The sequence below is a fragment of the Cydia pomonella genome, chromosome 9 (assembly GCF_033807575.1).
Source record: "Cydia pomonella isolate Wapato2018A chromosome 9, ilCydPomo1, whole genome shotgun sequence".
NCBI classification, from domain to species: domain Eukaryota; kingdom Metazoa; phylum Arthropoda; class Insecta; order Lepidoptera; family Tortricidae; genus Cydia; species Cydia pomonella.
Window position 1 is genome coordinate 931,549 of NC_084711.1, and position 17,448 is coordinate 948,996.

At 39.8% G+C, this 17,448-nt stretch overlaps 1 protein-coding gene across 5 annotated transcripts in view; it reads left to right on the forward strand.

Annotated features, from left to right (window-relative positions):
* The window catches only part of LOC133521044 (uncharacterized), a 38,498-nt gene extending 26,356 nt beyond the window's left edge, over positions 1–12,142 (forward strand). For all 5 annotated transcript variants that reach the window (XM_061855772.1, XM_061855770.1, XM_061855769.1 and 2 more), the window contains exons 3-4: positions 2,196–2,369; positions 3,791–12,142. In XM_061855772.1, coding sequence (XP_061711756.1) covers positions 2,196–2,369; positions 3,791–4,746 — 1,130 coding nt within the window. In that variant the 3' untranslated portion in view covers positions 4,747–12,142. The remainder of the gene's footprint in view (positions 1–2,195; positions 2,370–3,790) is intronic.
* The last annotated feature ends 5,306 nt before the right edge of the window (positions 12,143–17,448 follow it).

A 17,448-nucleotide genomic window follows, 5' to 3' on the forward strand; every position in this document is an offset into this window, starting at 1 on the left:
TTAAATTAATTTTTAAATTGATATGCAATTTAATTTAATTTAATCAGTAATCATATTGTTAAAGTAATTTATCAATAATTTGCATGATAGAATAGAATAATATTTTACATTAATTGAAATCGATTGTTGTATTTTATGAAGGTCGGAATTATCATTGTTTGTGATCATATTTAAAAGAGTGTTTTTTAGATGTTATATATTTTCAATAATTGCGAGAAATAAAAGGCTTCTATTTATTTATGTATTTGATGTAGGTACAAAGAGCAGAAAAAATTGACCAAAAATTCTGTCAGGATCCATATCATACATGGGAAAAAATGGCGGGGGCATTCGATCTTTACAAATTAACCTCATATTGAACTCGTTTCGATACTACTCGACTGAGAGATATCTAATAGAATCCATTCCTTCATAGTACTTATACTAGACTTAATTTACAACACAAGTGTTTTATAACATTTAAACGTTGAACGTAATTTGTAAATGTTTTGCAAAGAGATAAATCTCCTATCAATTGCCTCATTCTATCTATTTATTGAAAGAAAAATAACTTCTATTTCTAAATCCCGATGCTATTAGGTACACTGTGTAGTGTACAGTAACCTGCGATAAATACCGCAAAAATATGTGACACGCTCTTTTGGCATCTACAAAGAAGAAAAAGAGACGTGTCAGATATTATTGCAAGTTACTGTACGAGACATATTCTTGTACCAACAACGTTTGACTGTGTTTAGGTAAAGATAGTATATTTTTCAAGTAGACATATTACAATACGCTTATGAACGTCAAATAAAGCTACGCCGGCTCTAACCCTATACCTCTGACACGAGAAGGTTTAAATCCCTCTTAAATTGTAGGAGGGTATCCCAATATTAACTATATGGAACCCGCAAGAAACTCGGCGGGACAAGTCTTTTCAAAACATTAACTCTTAAAACTAATATGCATTACATTGAAAATACAATTAAAATTAATATGGATTTCAAAAAAATCATAATATAAGTTGTAGGTAGATTTCTTACAGAAATTTGATGCACGAGATCGCAAATGCAGGACATTATTATTGCCAAACATCCCAATTCATGATATAATAGCTTATTTTGTAGTATGCTCGCGAAATAGCTATAGAACAAAGGGTCAAGTGCGAAAGAGACAACTAATTAAATAAACATACTCAAGCTCAATCACGCATACCCGATGTCCCCTAGCACAAATAACTAATTACCCGTAAGCCCCCTCCGTCTGAAAAGCCTCGTGTCCGTTAAACAATTTGAATACTCGTATGCCTTATTACGACGTAATAAAGTCGATCTATGGTCAGTCAATGTTGCTCTACCATAGTCGATATTGTGAATTGACGATTCTTAAACCTTATTGCAAAGGTATAAGATCTATCAATGGTCAGGGAGTTAATGCGGTCTATCCAGATGATCCAGGACAGATTTGTCGGGTTAATGCACTGACCTGCTTTAGTCCAGTCTGCTTTGAGCTCTTTTGACGGCACGCCGCGCCGTGTCTGCTAAAAGTGTATACCTAAAAAAAGGATTTAATAATTATAATTAATACCTAGAATTCAGAAAAAATAATGGCGTCTAAATTATTGTGTCTACTTCGTAAAGTTTTTAAATGTGTCGTTTTAAAATGTTTGATCCATTTTTAGATGTATGTCGATGTCGGTTGATATACTAGAAGGTGTAAAACTAGAGTGAGGTGACAAAAAATTCTAGTTTTCCTTGTACGTTTTGGTTCTCTGTTAGTTCAATAGCGTTTAGTCCCGAGGTAATAAATACAGGTTCACTAATTAACTAATTTCTTAGTATCATTACAGCTTCGAAATATACATAAGAATGCAGATTAACGGAGGCGTCGAAGTTGGCTAACTAGTCAATACAATTTATTATCACATTTAGCTGCAAGCTGCTGCTAAACCGCTCCACATATTTTGCGACAAGTTTATTGTAAATAAATGTATTTTATTGTATGTTTATTGTAAAAAAAAAATCTTTAACCACAAATAAATATCCGTTACAAGCAGTCGCGTCTATCCTTCTAAAAAAATCACAATCTCAATAACGTTTCAGTTTAACAAGACGGTGGAAACATTAAAAACATTTTTATAGGTATTTATAATAAATTACTTTAACTCCAAGTTAGTGACATTTATATATAGTCTTCACCTCTCTCTTCCCCAGGAAAAGAGAAGCTTTCAGTATCAGCGTCAGAGCCGGTGCGGCTGGTCCTCGAGAGCGACGGCACGCATGTAGAAGACGGGGACTACTGGCGTACACTCCCTCCCAACACCATCTTACTCCTGCTCAGGCCGGGCGAGAGGTGGTACCCCACCGGCGTCGACGTCATCAAGGCTGGTGAGTAGCTACAGGACACTACTGTACAGTCGTAGTGGCGAACACTACCTCCCACTACCATCTTACTTCTACTCAGGCCGGCCGAGAGGTGGTGCCCCCATCGGCGTCAAGATGGCAATCGTTTGTCGAAAAAAGCCGATCAAAAAGCAAAAGATCAGAATAATAGATGCGAAAGAAAAATTGTTATCAAGGCTAGTGAGTGGCTACAAAGCACTACTATACAGTTGTACTAGCGAATACCACCTCCCAACACCGTCTTTCTACTGCTCAGGGCGAGAGGTGGTACCCTACTGGCATTGACGTCATCAAGGCTGGTGAGACCACTACAACAGACGCCCTAATAAGTGACAATCGGTTATAGAAAACGCCAATCGAAACTGCAATGTACGGAAATGATCACTTATTGATTTTTTATTCGCATCTATTATTCTGATCTTTTGCTTTTGATCGGCTTTTCTCGACAAACGAGTGCCATCTTAGCTACGACCCCAGGGCACTACTATAACATCGGATTGCTCAGGGGAAAGGTACCAACTAACAAAGGAAAGGTAACAAAGGCACAAGTTACACGAGTCACCGATGACTACTGGCGGACACTACCACCGAACACGTACTTGTTGATTCTGATTATAAACGCGTCATCGGGTCATTTCCAAAATTCTGAAAAATTTCCACGTGCATCATTTTTTTTACTTTTTACATCACACAATAAAAGGAAACATTCTTTACTTCTTGTTCAATTTACCAGGAAGAAATCTGAGAACTTTTTTCAACAGTTTAGGAACTTTCACGAACTGCACATCTGCTGCAGCCAGGTGAAAGATTGTATTACACTTTTGATCATCAAAACTAGAAGGGATGGCTTTAGATCCGAGAGTGAAGTGTGCAAAATCTCAATGGTATTTTGAACAGTGCTCTACATCTCTAATAGTCCTAAATATAAAGTTCCCAGAACCCTTACCAATTTGCCCCCCCCCCCCCCCTCTAGCTTTGGAACCATGGGTCCAAAAAAAATTGAAAAAAAAAATCGTGAAACATAAAGTTAACAACAAATACTTTCAATGAAAACTATAGCAAGCATGATTAGTCCAGCCGCTTTTCAGTTATCACAAAAAATCTTTTCTTTTTCGTAATAAGTCGTACAAAGCGTTGTGAATCCTCCCTTAGTCCCTTATTCTTGTAATGTACATGATACTTTATAATAGACCCCGTTTAGCTTGTTCTGATAACATGGTAACTAGGAAACCCTACACTGAGCATGGCTTGACATGCTCTTGGTCGATTTTAATATGAATGTACTATATATAATTTCTCCAAAATGCTTCAAACACGTTGATAAGTCTGACTCATCGGTTCACTATTCCTAAGACTGTTTAATTTTAATACATTATTTTTCTTAACAAATTTTCAAACATTTTCAGCAATATCAGCGATCCCAAAGATAGTATGCGAGACTATCCACGCCCTCGAGCTACACGATGAGACGCCCTCATGGAAGATCATGGACAACAAGGGGCGCGTCACGGTGGTGCTGCACTGGGACCAGCGGCCGCAGGCCTCGCCGGCCGCGCGCTCGCCCTCGCGCCAGGCCAAGCCCGACCGCCGGCCCTCGCTCGTCATCCAGACCTCGCTGGAGCGCGCGCAGCCGCCGCCGCCGCACATCACAGTCGTCAACCACGACGAGCCCGGCCCTGCCCGCGCGCGCCTCGCCCGCTCCGCCGGCTCGCTCGAGCACGCCCCGCCCGGCGCCGTGCACGTGCACACCGCCGAGTGCTCCGCCCCCGGCCCTCCGCCGCACCACGCGCACGGCCCGCACTCCCCTCGTCCGCCGCCCGACGAGTGCGACTTCCACTGCTGCGCCCTACATGAAGAAGGCCGTCGCATAGCCGTGCACAAGAGCGTAGCCACCTCGCCCATCCAGGACGCCCAACCCCGAGCCTCCCCCCAGGGCCGCCCTAAAGGTCACGTGCGATTTCTCGACGCGGAGTCCGCCCGCCGCGGCGAGCGCGACTCCAGTGAAAGCGAAACCGAGAATACTCTAGTTGAGGACGAGGCCGTCACCTCAGAGAAGTTCCTACTCCTCATAGACCAGCTCAGCGTCGACCAAAAACGCCATCTCACCATCAAAGACATAGGTATCATCCTAGAGCGGCTCAGCTCGAAAATCCTCGACGTGGAGCGACTCGACCGCGAGTCCGAGTCCGACGACTGCTACAACTGGACGATCAAGGCGACGATACGCGGCGACGCGCTGCGCGAGCTCGGCGTCATCTACAACGGGAACTACTACGCGATCAGTGAGCACCCGGGCTACCGGGACGAGAACGAGGAGGCGGGGGACGAGGCGGAGGAGGAGGAGGAGGAGGACCGGCTCTGATCGGGCCTGTGCGGCGCCGCCGTGCCCGCCGCCGCCGCCGCCGTGCGGCTCGTCTGCCGCATCGCCGCGCGCTGACCGCGCACCGCGCCGCCGCACGCCATCCCGACCCCGAGCGGGCCGCCCCGGCCCTGTAGAGACAGAGCTGCCCGGACGCCTTGCGTAGGGCTCCGGACGCAGCGAAACAGTCAGGAGCTCAGAACGAAGCGCCCGTCGCGCTGTGAATATTTAGAGACTTATTATGAAATTTGCCGCCCGCCCCGAGCGGCGAGTACTATATTAATAATAGCTGAAATTACATATTGTAAGTAAACTGACTTCCTATCGATTTCTAAGGTGATTACTGATTACTTAAGTGTAGCGGTTGCACCGCGCGCGCACAAAATATTGGTTACCCGAGTGTCAGTAGTTATATTCTTAGGTAAATAACAAATTATACACGTGTTAGCGAGGGTTCCGTTTGTCGCCCGCGCCGTGTTCACGAGCAAGGCCTAAAGTGAGCGTTGCGTGTACGTTATATCATGAGCATCCTGGTTTTATTAGGATGTATACGCATCTGTGTGAATTATATATGTATGAATGCGATGCACTTACACGTCGATCGATTAACACGAGGGTCAAATATGAACGAATGTTGGAAATTCAAATGTATGTAAAACTGTTTGAAAGCAATCTGTTGTTAATATAAGTGAGGGAAAGATTACAATGGGGACTGGTATCTAAACCGAAGCCGGCGCTTTAGGAGTGAGTCACAAGCCAGGGCTATGTTTCAGAGAGAATTAAATAAAGAAAGCACATTTAACACTAAACAATAGATAAATAAAATTATAATTAATAAAGGACGTTTAAAGGTTGTACTTAACGATACGAATATACCGTCGAGCAAATACATCGTGCCAAAGTGGTATTGGTAGTCGTAAGTTGATTCTTGTATTTATTAGCCGTATGGTACAGTAGTATATTATTGTATAATGTTTTTAATTTTTGTATAGAACCGACGTGAAGCATTCACTAATGTACATGATATTGGTATAATGAGGTTCAATGAATACCCACCGTGGTGTAACTTAAATTGTATAGCTATTTAAGATGTAATGTTAACAATTACTATTATTATTAAATTATTATGATTATTGGGTACGTTTGCGGTGTGTGTGGGTGCCGGGTGGTAAAGAATGCGAGTGGTGAATAGACTATCCTATTTGTATTCAATAAATAATTACTGACTTCTTAGTCGGGATTTATACCGAGTTTACATGAGCTTAATAACGAATTTTCAGTACAAGTTTCGCCATAAAACCTTGATATGACTAAACATACCGTACCGTAGACAATTGTCTTGTAAAAATGCGTAGCTGTACATCATCATGCGAATATGTAGTATCTACGTATTGCCTCGGCTACGAAAAAAACTCCGAGCGATCTATGCAGCGTCGAGCGCCGCAAGTAAAAAATAAATGTACTTGTAGCATTTGACGCTGCACGCGTAAGCGTTGAGCTTATTCGCTCGGAGCGTAATTTTCTTAGGATAGGAATCGCTACTCGCGCCTGATCCGCCCGTAATTGAGTGATCGTGCATTTTTTTATAGATATTCTTTTTTTATAGAAATTCTGTGGAACAATAATTTGATCTGAAATTCTCGCTAACTTACCTATTATCTGCAGAGTAACTTTTGGTTGGAACTATCAGAGTTAACATTACCTATGTCTAACGTGTTAGAGTATTGTAGAATAGTACGCGGTATTTTCATTTATTAATTTTTTGGATGGATTTATAGAAACTCTTGAGTTTTATTTTAAGGTTTGATATTGTGATTGTCTTAAATTATTTCAAACTAAGTATTACTCTTTCGATGGTAAGATAGAAAAGGAAGAATATAATTATAATTTCTCCCGGATATCTATTTATCCCAGTCGTATCGCAGTCAAATAAAGTGCCGACGGCGGATGACGTCATTATTTTGCTCAAACTTATAAATTTAGTTGTTGGGAAGCATTTAAATGGCGTAAAATATAGGCCAAGGTCATTTCATGCCCCTTATTAAATGCCAGTATTAACAACAACACACTTACTGTCCATTATTGGACTTTAAGTATTTCCGATTTGTCACTTAATACGACGATGGTACATAATGTAACCTCCCTGCTGGGATACGGTCATTACTATTTTCAGAAGCCAGATAAATTTATTTTGTATTTATATTTATAGTATACATTCCATGCAGAAACGTTTGCTGCTTTACTTACTGTTCTACCTCTCACCTCCTTCCTTTCGATAGCTTTTATTATCGTGGCATGAATGCTCAGTATAATGTAAGTGTGCGGCCGAGTCGGTTTCAACGAAGTTAAAAACTATAAATAAGGACTTAACGCAGATGACGTCATTGGTAAAATGTTTATTGACTGATCAGACAACAACTAACGCGTGTAAAGGCAAGTGTTACAATATTGTAGTTCACATTTAGAGTGCCCTATTATTGGTAATTGAAAATTATGTATCACCGACTAACCCAGTGGTTTGCTAGCTTGCAAGCCGGTGCCTTGGAGACCATCGGACTAACCTGTCAAAAGAACGTTTTCCCCTTAGCGTCATCTGTAGTAAGCAAGTGAGTTTTAACTTCTGACGCTCTCAAACGGCGTTTCTCGCTCACGACTGTGTGATTAGTAACTTGCTTACGAGTTACTCGCCTCGTGACTAACAATAAGTCGGGAATGAGGTGCGCCGCGGCCACCGTTAGAGTAGGTGCGGTGAAGTTTACGATCATGCGTTATTCCTCTTTCGATTTGAATGTTTATGAGGTTATGGACGTAAAAAAATGACTTTCAAGAGTACCACAGATGCAACGTAATTCCGGGCGAAATGTCTATGATACACATTTTTGTCAGATAGAACCTTAGAGCATTTAACTAACCGGAGATGACTTGCCTGTAATTTTCTGTACAAAAAAGTCTCCTGGTTTTTGCGAAGGAGGGGCAAGTCAAATGTCTGATAAACGCCATGCTAGATAAACGTCAGTGCATTCAATAAGTATGACGTGAGTATGACCACTGGCCGAGGTTTTCAACAAAGGGGTAAGCTCTTAAAGACGACTCCGGTTGGTTAAATGCACTAAGGATAGAACGGATAGGAAAACTCTGTCAGATGAGATAGAACTGACGGATTTCCGGCCGAAATTCCATCGCGTCTGAGGCTAGCCTTAACTTTTTGTTCTGTGGAAGAGTGCTTACGAACAGACGCACTGATTTGTGGTTCACAACAAGCTACAACGACAAGTTGATGGTTAAGTCGGTACTTCTATAGAGCCCATTATGCAATTAGTTTGTACAGCTAATGAGTCTATGGTGTTACGGTCCGTTACGCACATTTTTAATCTAGTTAAATTTCGTTATATTATAAATATTTTTATGTGTATAGGAGTAATAATAAAGAATTGTAAATGGTTTGATTCTCGCGTTTCTCATTTACGGCGAGAGCGACTGAGAAATTAAATGGCATGTGGTTAATTGATTATCATTATTGTGAGACTACTTATAGAAGTTATAGATGACATTGGTTAGTTTTGATTGCGGAGTTTGTTTAGTGAATTTTTGTCCGTGAGATTGCAATGCGCCTGCATTAGAAGCGCGATCTTGTTAAAGTCTGAGATAAAGCATTTGTCTCTCTGGTATTAACTACACTAGTAAGGGACTAAAACTTTAAGTTGGACATAAAATCGATCATGCTCGCAAGTCTGCTGGTTTTAATTAATGACTCGGTTGCCGTTGGGGGCCCTGTGTGATGTGAAAAAAAGGCAAGAGCTCCGAGTACGAGTATTAGCGTCAAGCGTAAAAAACTAATTATAGAAGTTACAAAGTTGCGCTGCAGTTGACGCTCACACTCTAGCATCTTCAAACGTACATTTATATTTTATAAATGTGTGGCATTTAATGTAACCCCTCAGCGAATTCACTCGGAGCGTTTTTGTGGCCCTCAGTTCATATATGTATACATAGCAATAGCACTGCCCTCCGGCAAAACCTTGTAAATTGGGAGCCGTAACATAACGCATACATAAGTAACACGTTATTAATATACATAACGTTTAGAAAGTAATAGCTAATGTAATACATTTCGTAAGAGACTTTCTGTTTTTACATGGTATTAGACGGATCGGATATGGTGAAGAATTCTGTTCGGTTGTAGACAAAGTAACATTTAATTGTTGATCACGCATAAAGTACTTATTACCTAATTAATGTTCTTTAAACGCTTTTAAAAATTAAGTGATTTAGCATTGTCACCATCACACATCAACATCATTGAACTGGAAACAAAGATTATTTTAATAGCACACACACGTCATAACACTTATGTAGTAAGCGTTATTGACGCGATTGGTCCGACATCTCACTATTACTATCGTGGAAAGGGTTAAAAATTTCAACAAAATCAAATGTTGCTTTGTCTGCAAGATTGTTGCCAAACCCCTACGAATAACACATACGTAATATATTGAATGTTACTAGTACATAATGACCATATAACCAATAGGCCGTCTAGCACTTAAGTAGGGGAACCTACCATTGTCAAACCTACGTGCCAAAACCATTTTTATAATACCTTTGTGAGTTTGATGTGTGTTTGGCAAACAGTAGCAGCTGTATGTAGCCCGTAGTATGTGACTTCTTGAGTGGATGTTTGAGCGAGGCAGGGCTTACGAGATTCATGTGAAACAAATGCAAGCGTAAATGTATAACAAATATGCGGGTGTTCTTAGTCCACGCGACACAGGGCACTTTGCCGCTTGTCGCCATGCTGCCCGCTCCGCTAGACGCTTACCACTCGGGTCGTACACTAACAGGCTACGGGGTAGCGCTACGCTCGTAGCTTATTAACCCAATCTGCGCTAATTACTACACATTGTCGTTACGTCACCACGCATTGTCTCTACATACAAGGAAAACTAATCAGAGGCTACGGCATAGCGCTACAAGTTAAGGTTAGCAACGAATTTAATAATAAATATCTCTTATGATTATGAATATTGCTGGCTTTGTTTGTCAAAACACATAACAAAAGGTGTATGTTTGAGTGCCAATTACTTTAAAAATAGAGAGATAACTCCTTAAATATATCAATCAAATGAGTATAATCCTGTATTAATACCTCGACAACGAAGCGCGCAAGAACTCACTTGTGGCTTTGCAGAACGCTCGACGATAATTATGTTTTTTTTTTTATATTATAGGACATTATTACACAAATTGACTAAGTCCCACAGTACGCTCAATAAGGCTTGTGTTGAGGGTACTTAGACACATTATATATAAAATATAATAAATATTTATAAATACTTAAATACATAGAAAACACCCATGACTCAGGAACAAATATCCATGCTCATTACACGAATACATGCCCTTACCAGGATTTGAACCCGGGACCATCAGCTTCGTAGGCAGGGTCACTACCCACGAGGCAAAACCGGTCGTCGAGGCAAAATTTTGTTATGGACTTTTCTTTTTCCTAAGATGTCGATACAATTTGGCGGATAGACAAAGTTCAGAAATTTCCCTATTCTTATAAATCTTATAATAGAATCCCTGTTCTATTATAAAATTATAAAAATCGTTTCCTGGTCATATTTTTATAGTATGCTTAACTCGTTCGCGTCTTTTCCTGTAGACATCGCTAAGTTTAGAGAATCCAAAGTTAATTTTTAAGCCATTCCTAACATTTTTCCAGTACTTGAGACTCAAATGAGAAAAACATTATCCCCCTTATTCATAAACGTGTACTAAAGTTACGATGCCGCTGATCATCGTTTGTCCCTTTCCATCATACCAATACGTCGGAAAGGGACAAACGATGATCAGCGGCATCGTAACTTTAGTACACGTTTATGAATAAGGGGGTATAAGTATATATATACCTGGCTGGTTAACTTTTATGTATTGGCTACAATAGTAGGTAACCTTTTTCTGAAATGTGTTTGGCGCCTCCTGAGGTACAGTCATGTCTGAAAACATCGACACGATCGAAGTCCCAAAAATATGTATACACGACCTTATGGCCCATTTATTGGGGAAGTGTATACATATTTTTGGCACTTTGTCCGTATCGATATTTTCAGACGTGACCGTACCAAAACGTATAGTAATATCGGATTTATTTTTTCCCACGAATGATTTTGTACCTATTTATTTCGCTCAAGGTACCGCTGGTGTGATATCGTGGAGGCGGACCTGCGTCGGCTGAATGCCAATTCATGGCAGGAAACCGCGCTGGATCGGGACAGGTGGCGTTCTCTCGTTTCGGAGGCCAAGATTCTTTTTGGATCGCTGAGCCAAAGCAGTTAGTTTAGTTAGTTATTTCGCTCAAAATAAGGAGCTCTTCACACCAGATTTTTTTTATCCAAATCTAAAAAATCGGCCAAAAAAAGGTTGTCAGTATTGCGTGCTTTGTTATGGATGATATTGAGCAATGATTCAAGTTTCTAGGGGTTATCTTTCGAAAATTACGCTCCAATGTAATTGTTCCATATTTTAATGTTGCCCTATGTATGATCTGTATTTGGAGGATGAGAAAATTTGGGATTATTGGTGTAATTAACATTAATGTAAGTTTTTTATGGGAATCACGCGGAGAGCGGTGATGACTATGATATATAAATAACAAAATGCCTTTTTGCTGGTCAAAGATATGCAAATGTCTAATTGAATGCTTGAAAATCACGAAAGTTCAAATCAACGAAGTGTGGTCGAGTATTCAATTTTTTTTTTCTCAGTATTACAGTTTAAGGTACAAATTTAATAAGAAATTAAATGCATTTTAAGGTTGTCTGGAAGAGATCGCTCTTTAGCGATAAGACCGCCTGTGGTCTGCCTCTATCATTAATCAATTGTTATTTCTTTAAGCTGTATCTTTTACTGAGGTGTGCCAATAAAAAAAATCATTATTTCATGTATTTCTAAAATAAATACGATCATACAAAAACATTTGCCTTTGAAAGACATTTTGTTGTCATTTATGTATCATAGTACAAAATAGTGATGGCCAGTTCCAAGCGCCTTGTGACCAGATCCGGATACTGGTGCCGGTACCAGTATCGGTTTTAGCTGGGTAATACCGGGTTGCTGTTCAGCAGTACCGGTTCCGGCTACGCAGTACCGGTTTTCGATACTCTGTAGCACCGAGCTTTGCTAGTCAGTACCGGTTTCGCTAGTCAGCAGTACCGGTTTCTGCTGGACAGTACCGGTTTCTCGGCGTTTGTGTTACCGGGCAGGCGGAGGCGCGCTGCCCCACCTATTTTTGTACCGGATACCACGACCGAGGCAGTACCGGTTTTTATTTGATTTAAATCGACGTATTCGAGAGAACTTCACTGCCACTAATTTAAAATAAAAATATTGGAAATGATTATTGACTTTTATTTTATACGACAGCCGTGCCAAGGAGTAACTCAAAGGAGTTTCACCAAGTACCTAAACTTGACAAAAGTGGCAAAACATAAACTGTCTTTCTGTATGTGTTCGAAATACCCATGTTTGAAAAAAAACCGGCTCGAAGGACCATATGTAGCCGCCGTGCAGGTCTGGATCTCGACGACTTAAATAAAACTTCGATTCATAATGAAGCGAAGTATAATCTTCCAAAGGGTACTGGTTTACAAGGGTTCTTGTCAAAACGGTTCAATGTAGAAAAGTGGGTGTTGATAGTATGGAGGATGATGAAAGAGTGATTTGCAATATTTGATCAGTACAAAAGGTTTAAATTTAAATGCTTCTAATTGGCCGCGATACAGATTATGTGGAGCGCTCCTATTGGTGCTTTTAAAAAGCCTCCGAATACTAGCCGAGCCCGACGGCTGCGTTTAGCTACTGCATTGATTTTTATATAATAATAAGTTGCATTCGCAACACAAACTATCAAGAAGACCTAAGTACGAGTACTAGATATACCTAGTTTTTTTTTCATTAAAGAATATTAAGCAATTTTCACGTATATTTTTATTGAAAACACGCTTTAAAAATACTAACAATTACTTTTGAAACCAAAATAATGTAAATGAATATATTACCTATATTCTATAATTATAATTGTTACATATTTGATGTGACTTATTTTTCAAAAATGGTGATAAATAAAAAGACACGTCAAGTTTGTTTACCTTTTTTCCCAATGCAAAAAAACGAAATATAGACCTGCCGGCCTACCGCAAACACAATTCGTAATTTGCGGACATTTTTCCCTTTTACTCCAATTAAGGCGTAATTAGAGTGACAGAGTAAGGTGCCCGCAATTTGCGAACTTCGGTGTTCGCGGTAAGCCCTCTGGGGTTGGCAAACTGCGAGTCGTGCGCTGCATGCCGCTCTTTGGAGTTGCAATTGTGGCTCTCCAAGACACCCACAATGTTAAACTACCTACTTAGAGCTTAGAGCACTCAAATCAAGTGTTATGGCTCTTTATCATTTCGGAAACTAGGCCTCATTGCGATTAGTCCGATTTTCTCACGATGTTTTCCTTCAGCGAAAAACGACTGATAAAAATTAAATGCGTATACATAAGTTCCGAAAAACTCATTGGTACGAGCCGGAGTTTAAAGTGTGTAAACCCGCGACCTCCAGATTGCAAATCGTACGCTCCTACCGCAGAAATACATGTAGGTAACATGTAATATATTAAGTATATACGTGTCTCAATCTTGAGACATCACGCCCGGCGTGTCCCCCTGCCGTCGTTTACGCTGAGTAAGCAGTCTACAAGCTGAAGTGCCAGGCGTCTCAGTTACGCGTCTACGCTGGGTCCTCTGTGTACAACGTTCATACTGCTTGTATCTTAATACAACCGCAAAATTAAACGAGACGTAGGTTTTAGTGATATGAAACGATTTGTAATTTTTAAGAATTTAATAAGATTTAATGTTGCCTTACACTATATTTTCATAAAGAATGTAGATTCAGAGTAAAACGCGAGTTTCTCCTGGATGGTACACATTTTCCAAGATGGCTGCGATTCCTCGAGGCCCCCAAATGTCAAATGGTACGGTCATGAAAAAGGGGCCTTTAATTTATATACATACCAAATTTCATGACTGTTCCAAAGATTTCGAGGTTGATCCTAATCCGATTGTGCTAAATGAACTGTTAGTGATTGAAAATGAAATGTCGCCTGAGTCACAAAAAATCGTCGATCACACGTCCATTGAACTGTAACATTAGCTCAACATTAAAATTATGTTCCTGAAAACAATGCAGTGAAGATATTTCGAATTATTAACTTATTGGGATACTTAAATTGATAATAAGCACTGGTGGCCGCTACCGCTACCGCTAGCTTACCGCTAGGTAAGAGCGTGCGTCTTTCAACGCGGAGGTTGCGAACCCCGGCTCGTACCAATGAGGATTTTGGAACTTATGTACGAAATATCATTTGATATTTACCAGTCGCTTTTCGGTAAAGAAAAATATCGTGAGGAAACCGGACTAATCCCAATAAGGCCTAGTTTACATTCTGGGTGTGAAGGTCGGATGGCAGTAGCTTTAGTAAAAACTAGAGCCTACGCCAATCAGAGATGGGCATTTCGTAATTGATTCCCGATTTCATGATTACTCGAAATTACTTTTGGAATCTGATTACCGGTTCCCAGATTACTTTGTAATCTGACTAGCTGATTACTAAGTACAATTACATTTGAGGAATCAGGAATCATCTGTTGGAATATTAAAATTACTAGTAATTGGGAACCAGTGTAGATTCGTTATTACAGGAATGGATTACTTGATTCCTTTCAGATTACTTCAAAATATATTTTGTTATACATAAAGCTATATTTCTGACTACAGACGTAAAGTATATTTCGATTTACTATATAGATGCATCTTATTTGTATCCGGTGTGCAGATTTCAAAAATTATGCCCATTTGAAATCCAAAATGGCCATCATTTTCGAAATCTGTATTCCCTAAAACCTATAAAACGACATCCATGACGATTTTTATGGCATACTGCATGGCCGCCATCTTGGATTCCAAAATGGGCATAATTTTTCGAAATCTCCACTCCCTAAAACCTACAAAACGACTTCCATGTCGACTTTTATGAGATACTGCATGGGCGCCATCTTGGATTACAAAATGGTCATCATTTTCGAAATGTGCACTCCTGAAAACCTATAAAACGATATCCATGACGATTTTTATCACGTAGTGCACGGCCGCCATCTTGGATTTCAAAATAATCATTATTTTACAGTAATTATAGAGTTTCACACATAAAATGTATTTGTCTTCTGGGATAAAAACGAAGGAAATTATTTTGACATTAAGTAATTGTAATTTAGTCTGGATAATATTACGTAATCAGATTACTCGAGTAATTGATTACCGAGGAATCACGATTACACTTGTAGTTAGATATATTCAATTCCGAAGGAATCAATTACGCAAGTAATCGGCGGGATTGAATACAGTAATTTAGATTACCAAAGGAATCGATCACTAAGGAATCATGATTACTGTAATGTAATGTGTAATTTAATTCCAAAAGTAATTGATTACGCCCAACTCTGACGCCAATTCCAGAAATTAGTTGTCAAGCGGACCCCAGGCTCCCATGAGCCGTTACAAAAATACCGGGACAACGCAAAGAAAAAGAAGGATAAATTGATAATAAGAATGAAAATTTTAAATATTAATTAAATTAGAGCAAGCAGAGAGAAGAAGAAAACCAGGACTGCATTATCCCAGCTTAATATCGGACGGGCATTAAAATGGAAAATCCGAAACTGCGCGCCGTCAAAGGCCGGGTATTCTTTTGGGACATGGATAACTGCCTACTGGATCCTGCATTTCAATGTAGCCCCCACGTCCCCAGCTGATGGACTAGGGGGGGGGGGGGCAGTCTATATGGCCGATGGCCAAGGGGAGGGGGAGGGGCAAATATATACTTAGAAATTTTGTTCTCTAGGGGGCGACTGCTCCCCCCTCCCCTGGCGACGCCCATGAATGTAATATGTAATGGAGTAAAGAGTCCGTGTAAGCTAACTTTGTACCAACTTGAACAGAACAAAGTGAGGAATATCATTATAAACGTCATATTTTCTTAGAAATATGACAATAATGATGACATATCCACACTTCGTCCAAATCCCATCAAATCAAAATCCCATTCCATTTCATTGTCAAATGCCATTCCGAGTTAGCTTGGTTCTACTCTAAATAATTTATTTTCGGAAATTAAAAAAGGTCCAGTTTTTGAAAGGATGTATCGACTTTTTCTTGTCCCACAATAAAATGACGGGGTACAAGAATTCTTCTAACAAATTGTGCTAATATTGTCGCCTGGCTGACGTAACAGAAACACAACAATAAATAGTTGATTCGCCCTAATATTTCACAGCAAACCACATATATTATATAATTATATTTGTTTGTACGCCTAATGGCAAGGCTATGGTGATTTATATATGTTCAGAGTGGGAGTGTTAAAGAGTTCGTTTGGTTTTATTTCGTTCGGTTTTAAAACACAACAAATTCAACTCTATTTTCTAATACCATTGATTCAAATTGATTGTCTATTTTCGTGGTACGGTGGACCGCTAGAGGATAGCCCGGCAAACTAGTTTTGTCGGTAATAAAAAACTATCGTAATGTATTTTTTTCTATCGGTTCTTAAGGGAGGGACCTTACACATTTAATTTTCAAAACCGAAGTTATCCCATAAGTATTCCGTGAGCAAAGTTTTGTACGAAGCACTAAAAATTCTCAAAAACATGTCTAATATTTATTTATTTCAGTTATATATCGTTACCCTGCATACCGTAGCAATACAATTTTAGTATAAAATACCTTGTGATACAGCGGAGAGATATGACAAGCAAAATTTAAAACAGAAGTTTTTTTTTCAGAGTTATTGAGATTAAAATTAGAGACGAACATCAAGCAGGTCGCAAGAATCGCGTGTTGTGCCATATATTTTGTCCCTTTCTAATTTCCTGGCTTTCCGCTCTCTCTTAATTATGGAGAGAGTCGGGCAATGCTCCACCTAGTACGAGGTAGTCTGTGTTAGAATATCCACTGCACGGCAATCACGGCTGCAATCGAGGGAGGGCAAACACGGCACCTTCGGCACCTTCGATTTGGATTGCTCCTGCCCCCGGAGGCCAATTCGAACTTCAAAAACATTACCTTGATTGATATAACTTGACACGACTGACGCGCACCTTTACGCCACAGACCAGTGTATAAAATTTATTGTCAATGATCAAAAGCGCGTCGAATATCGAAATTACGATCGACATGATCTCCGGTGTCACTGGAAGTATTGAATTAAGAATGAATATGTTATGTGATTGAGTAAATTATTTGATTTAGTAACAGTATATGTTAAGATATAACCGTCCCACCATATACTCGTATATCTCCTGAATGCAGTACAAATGTCTTCCAGAAGCGGTAATATTTTATATTCGTTAGGAGTAACTTTTTATTTACAATAACAATTTATGTATACATAAAAGTTATATACAAAGGTATTACTATAACTAGCTTAGATCTAAAATAGGCCCTCGAGGCATTGTACCAAGGACGCTGGCGGCATTTCCTCGTTGTATCACAATGCTGATACGTTGTGCGAGGTGCCCGCCAGTTCTTCGGTCACCAGTTACGTCCTTCGCGATTTCTGCAAAAACTTGTGCGCGCTGGGACCCCATGGACCTAGTTTCA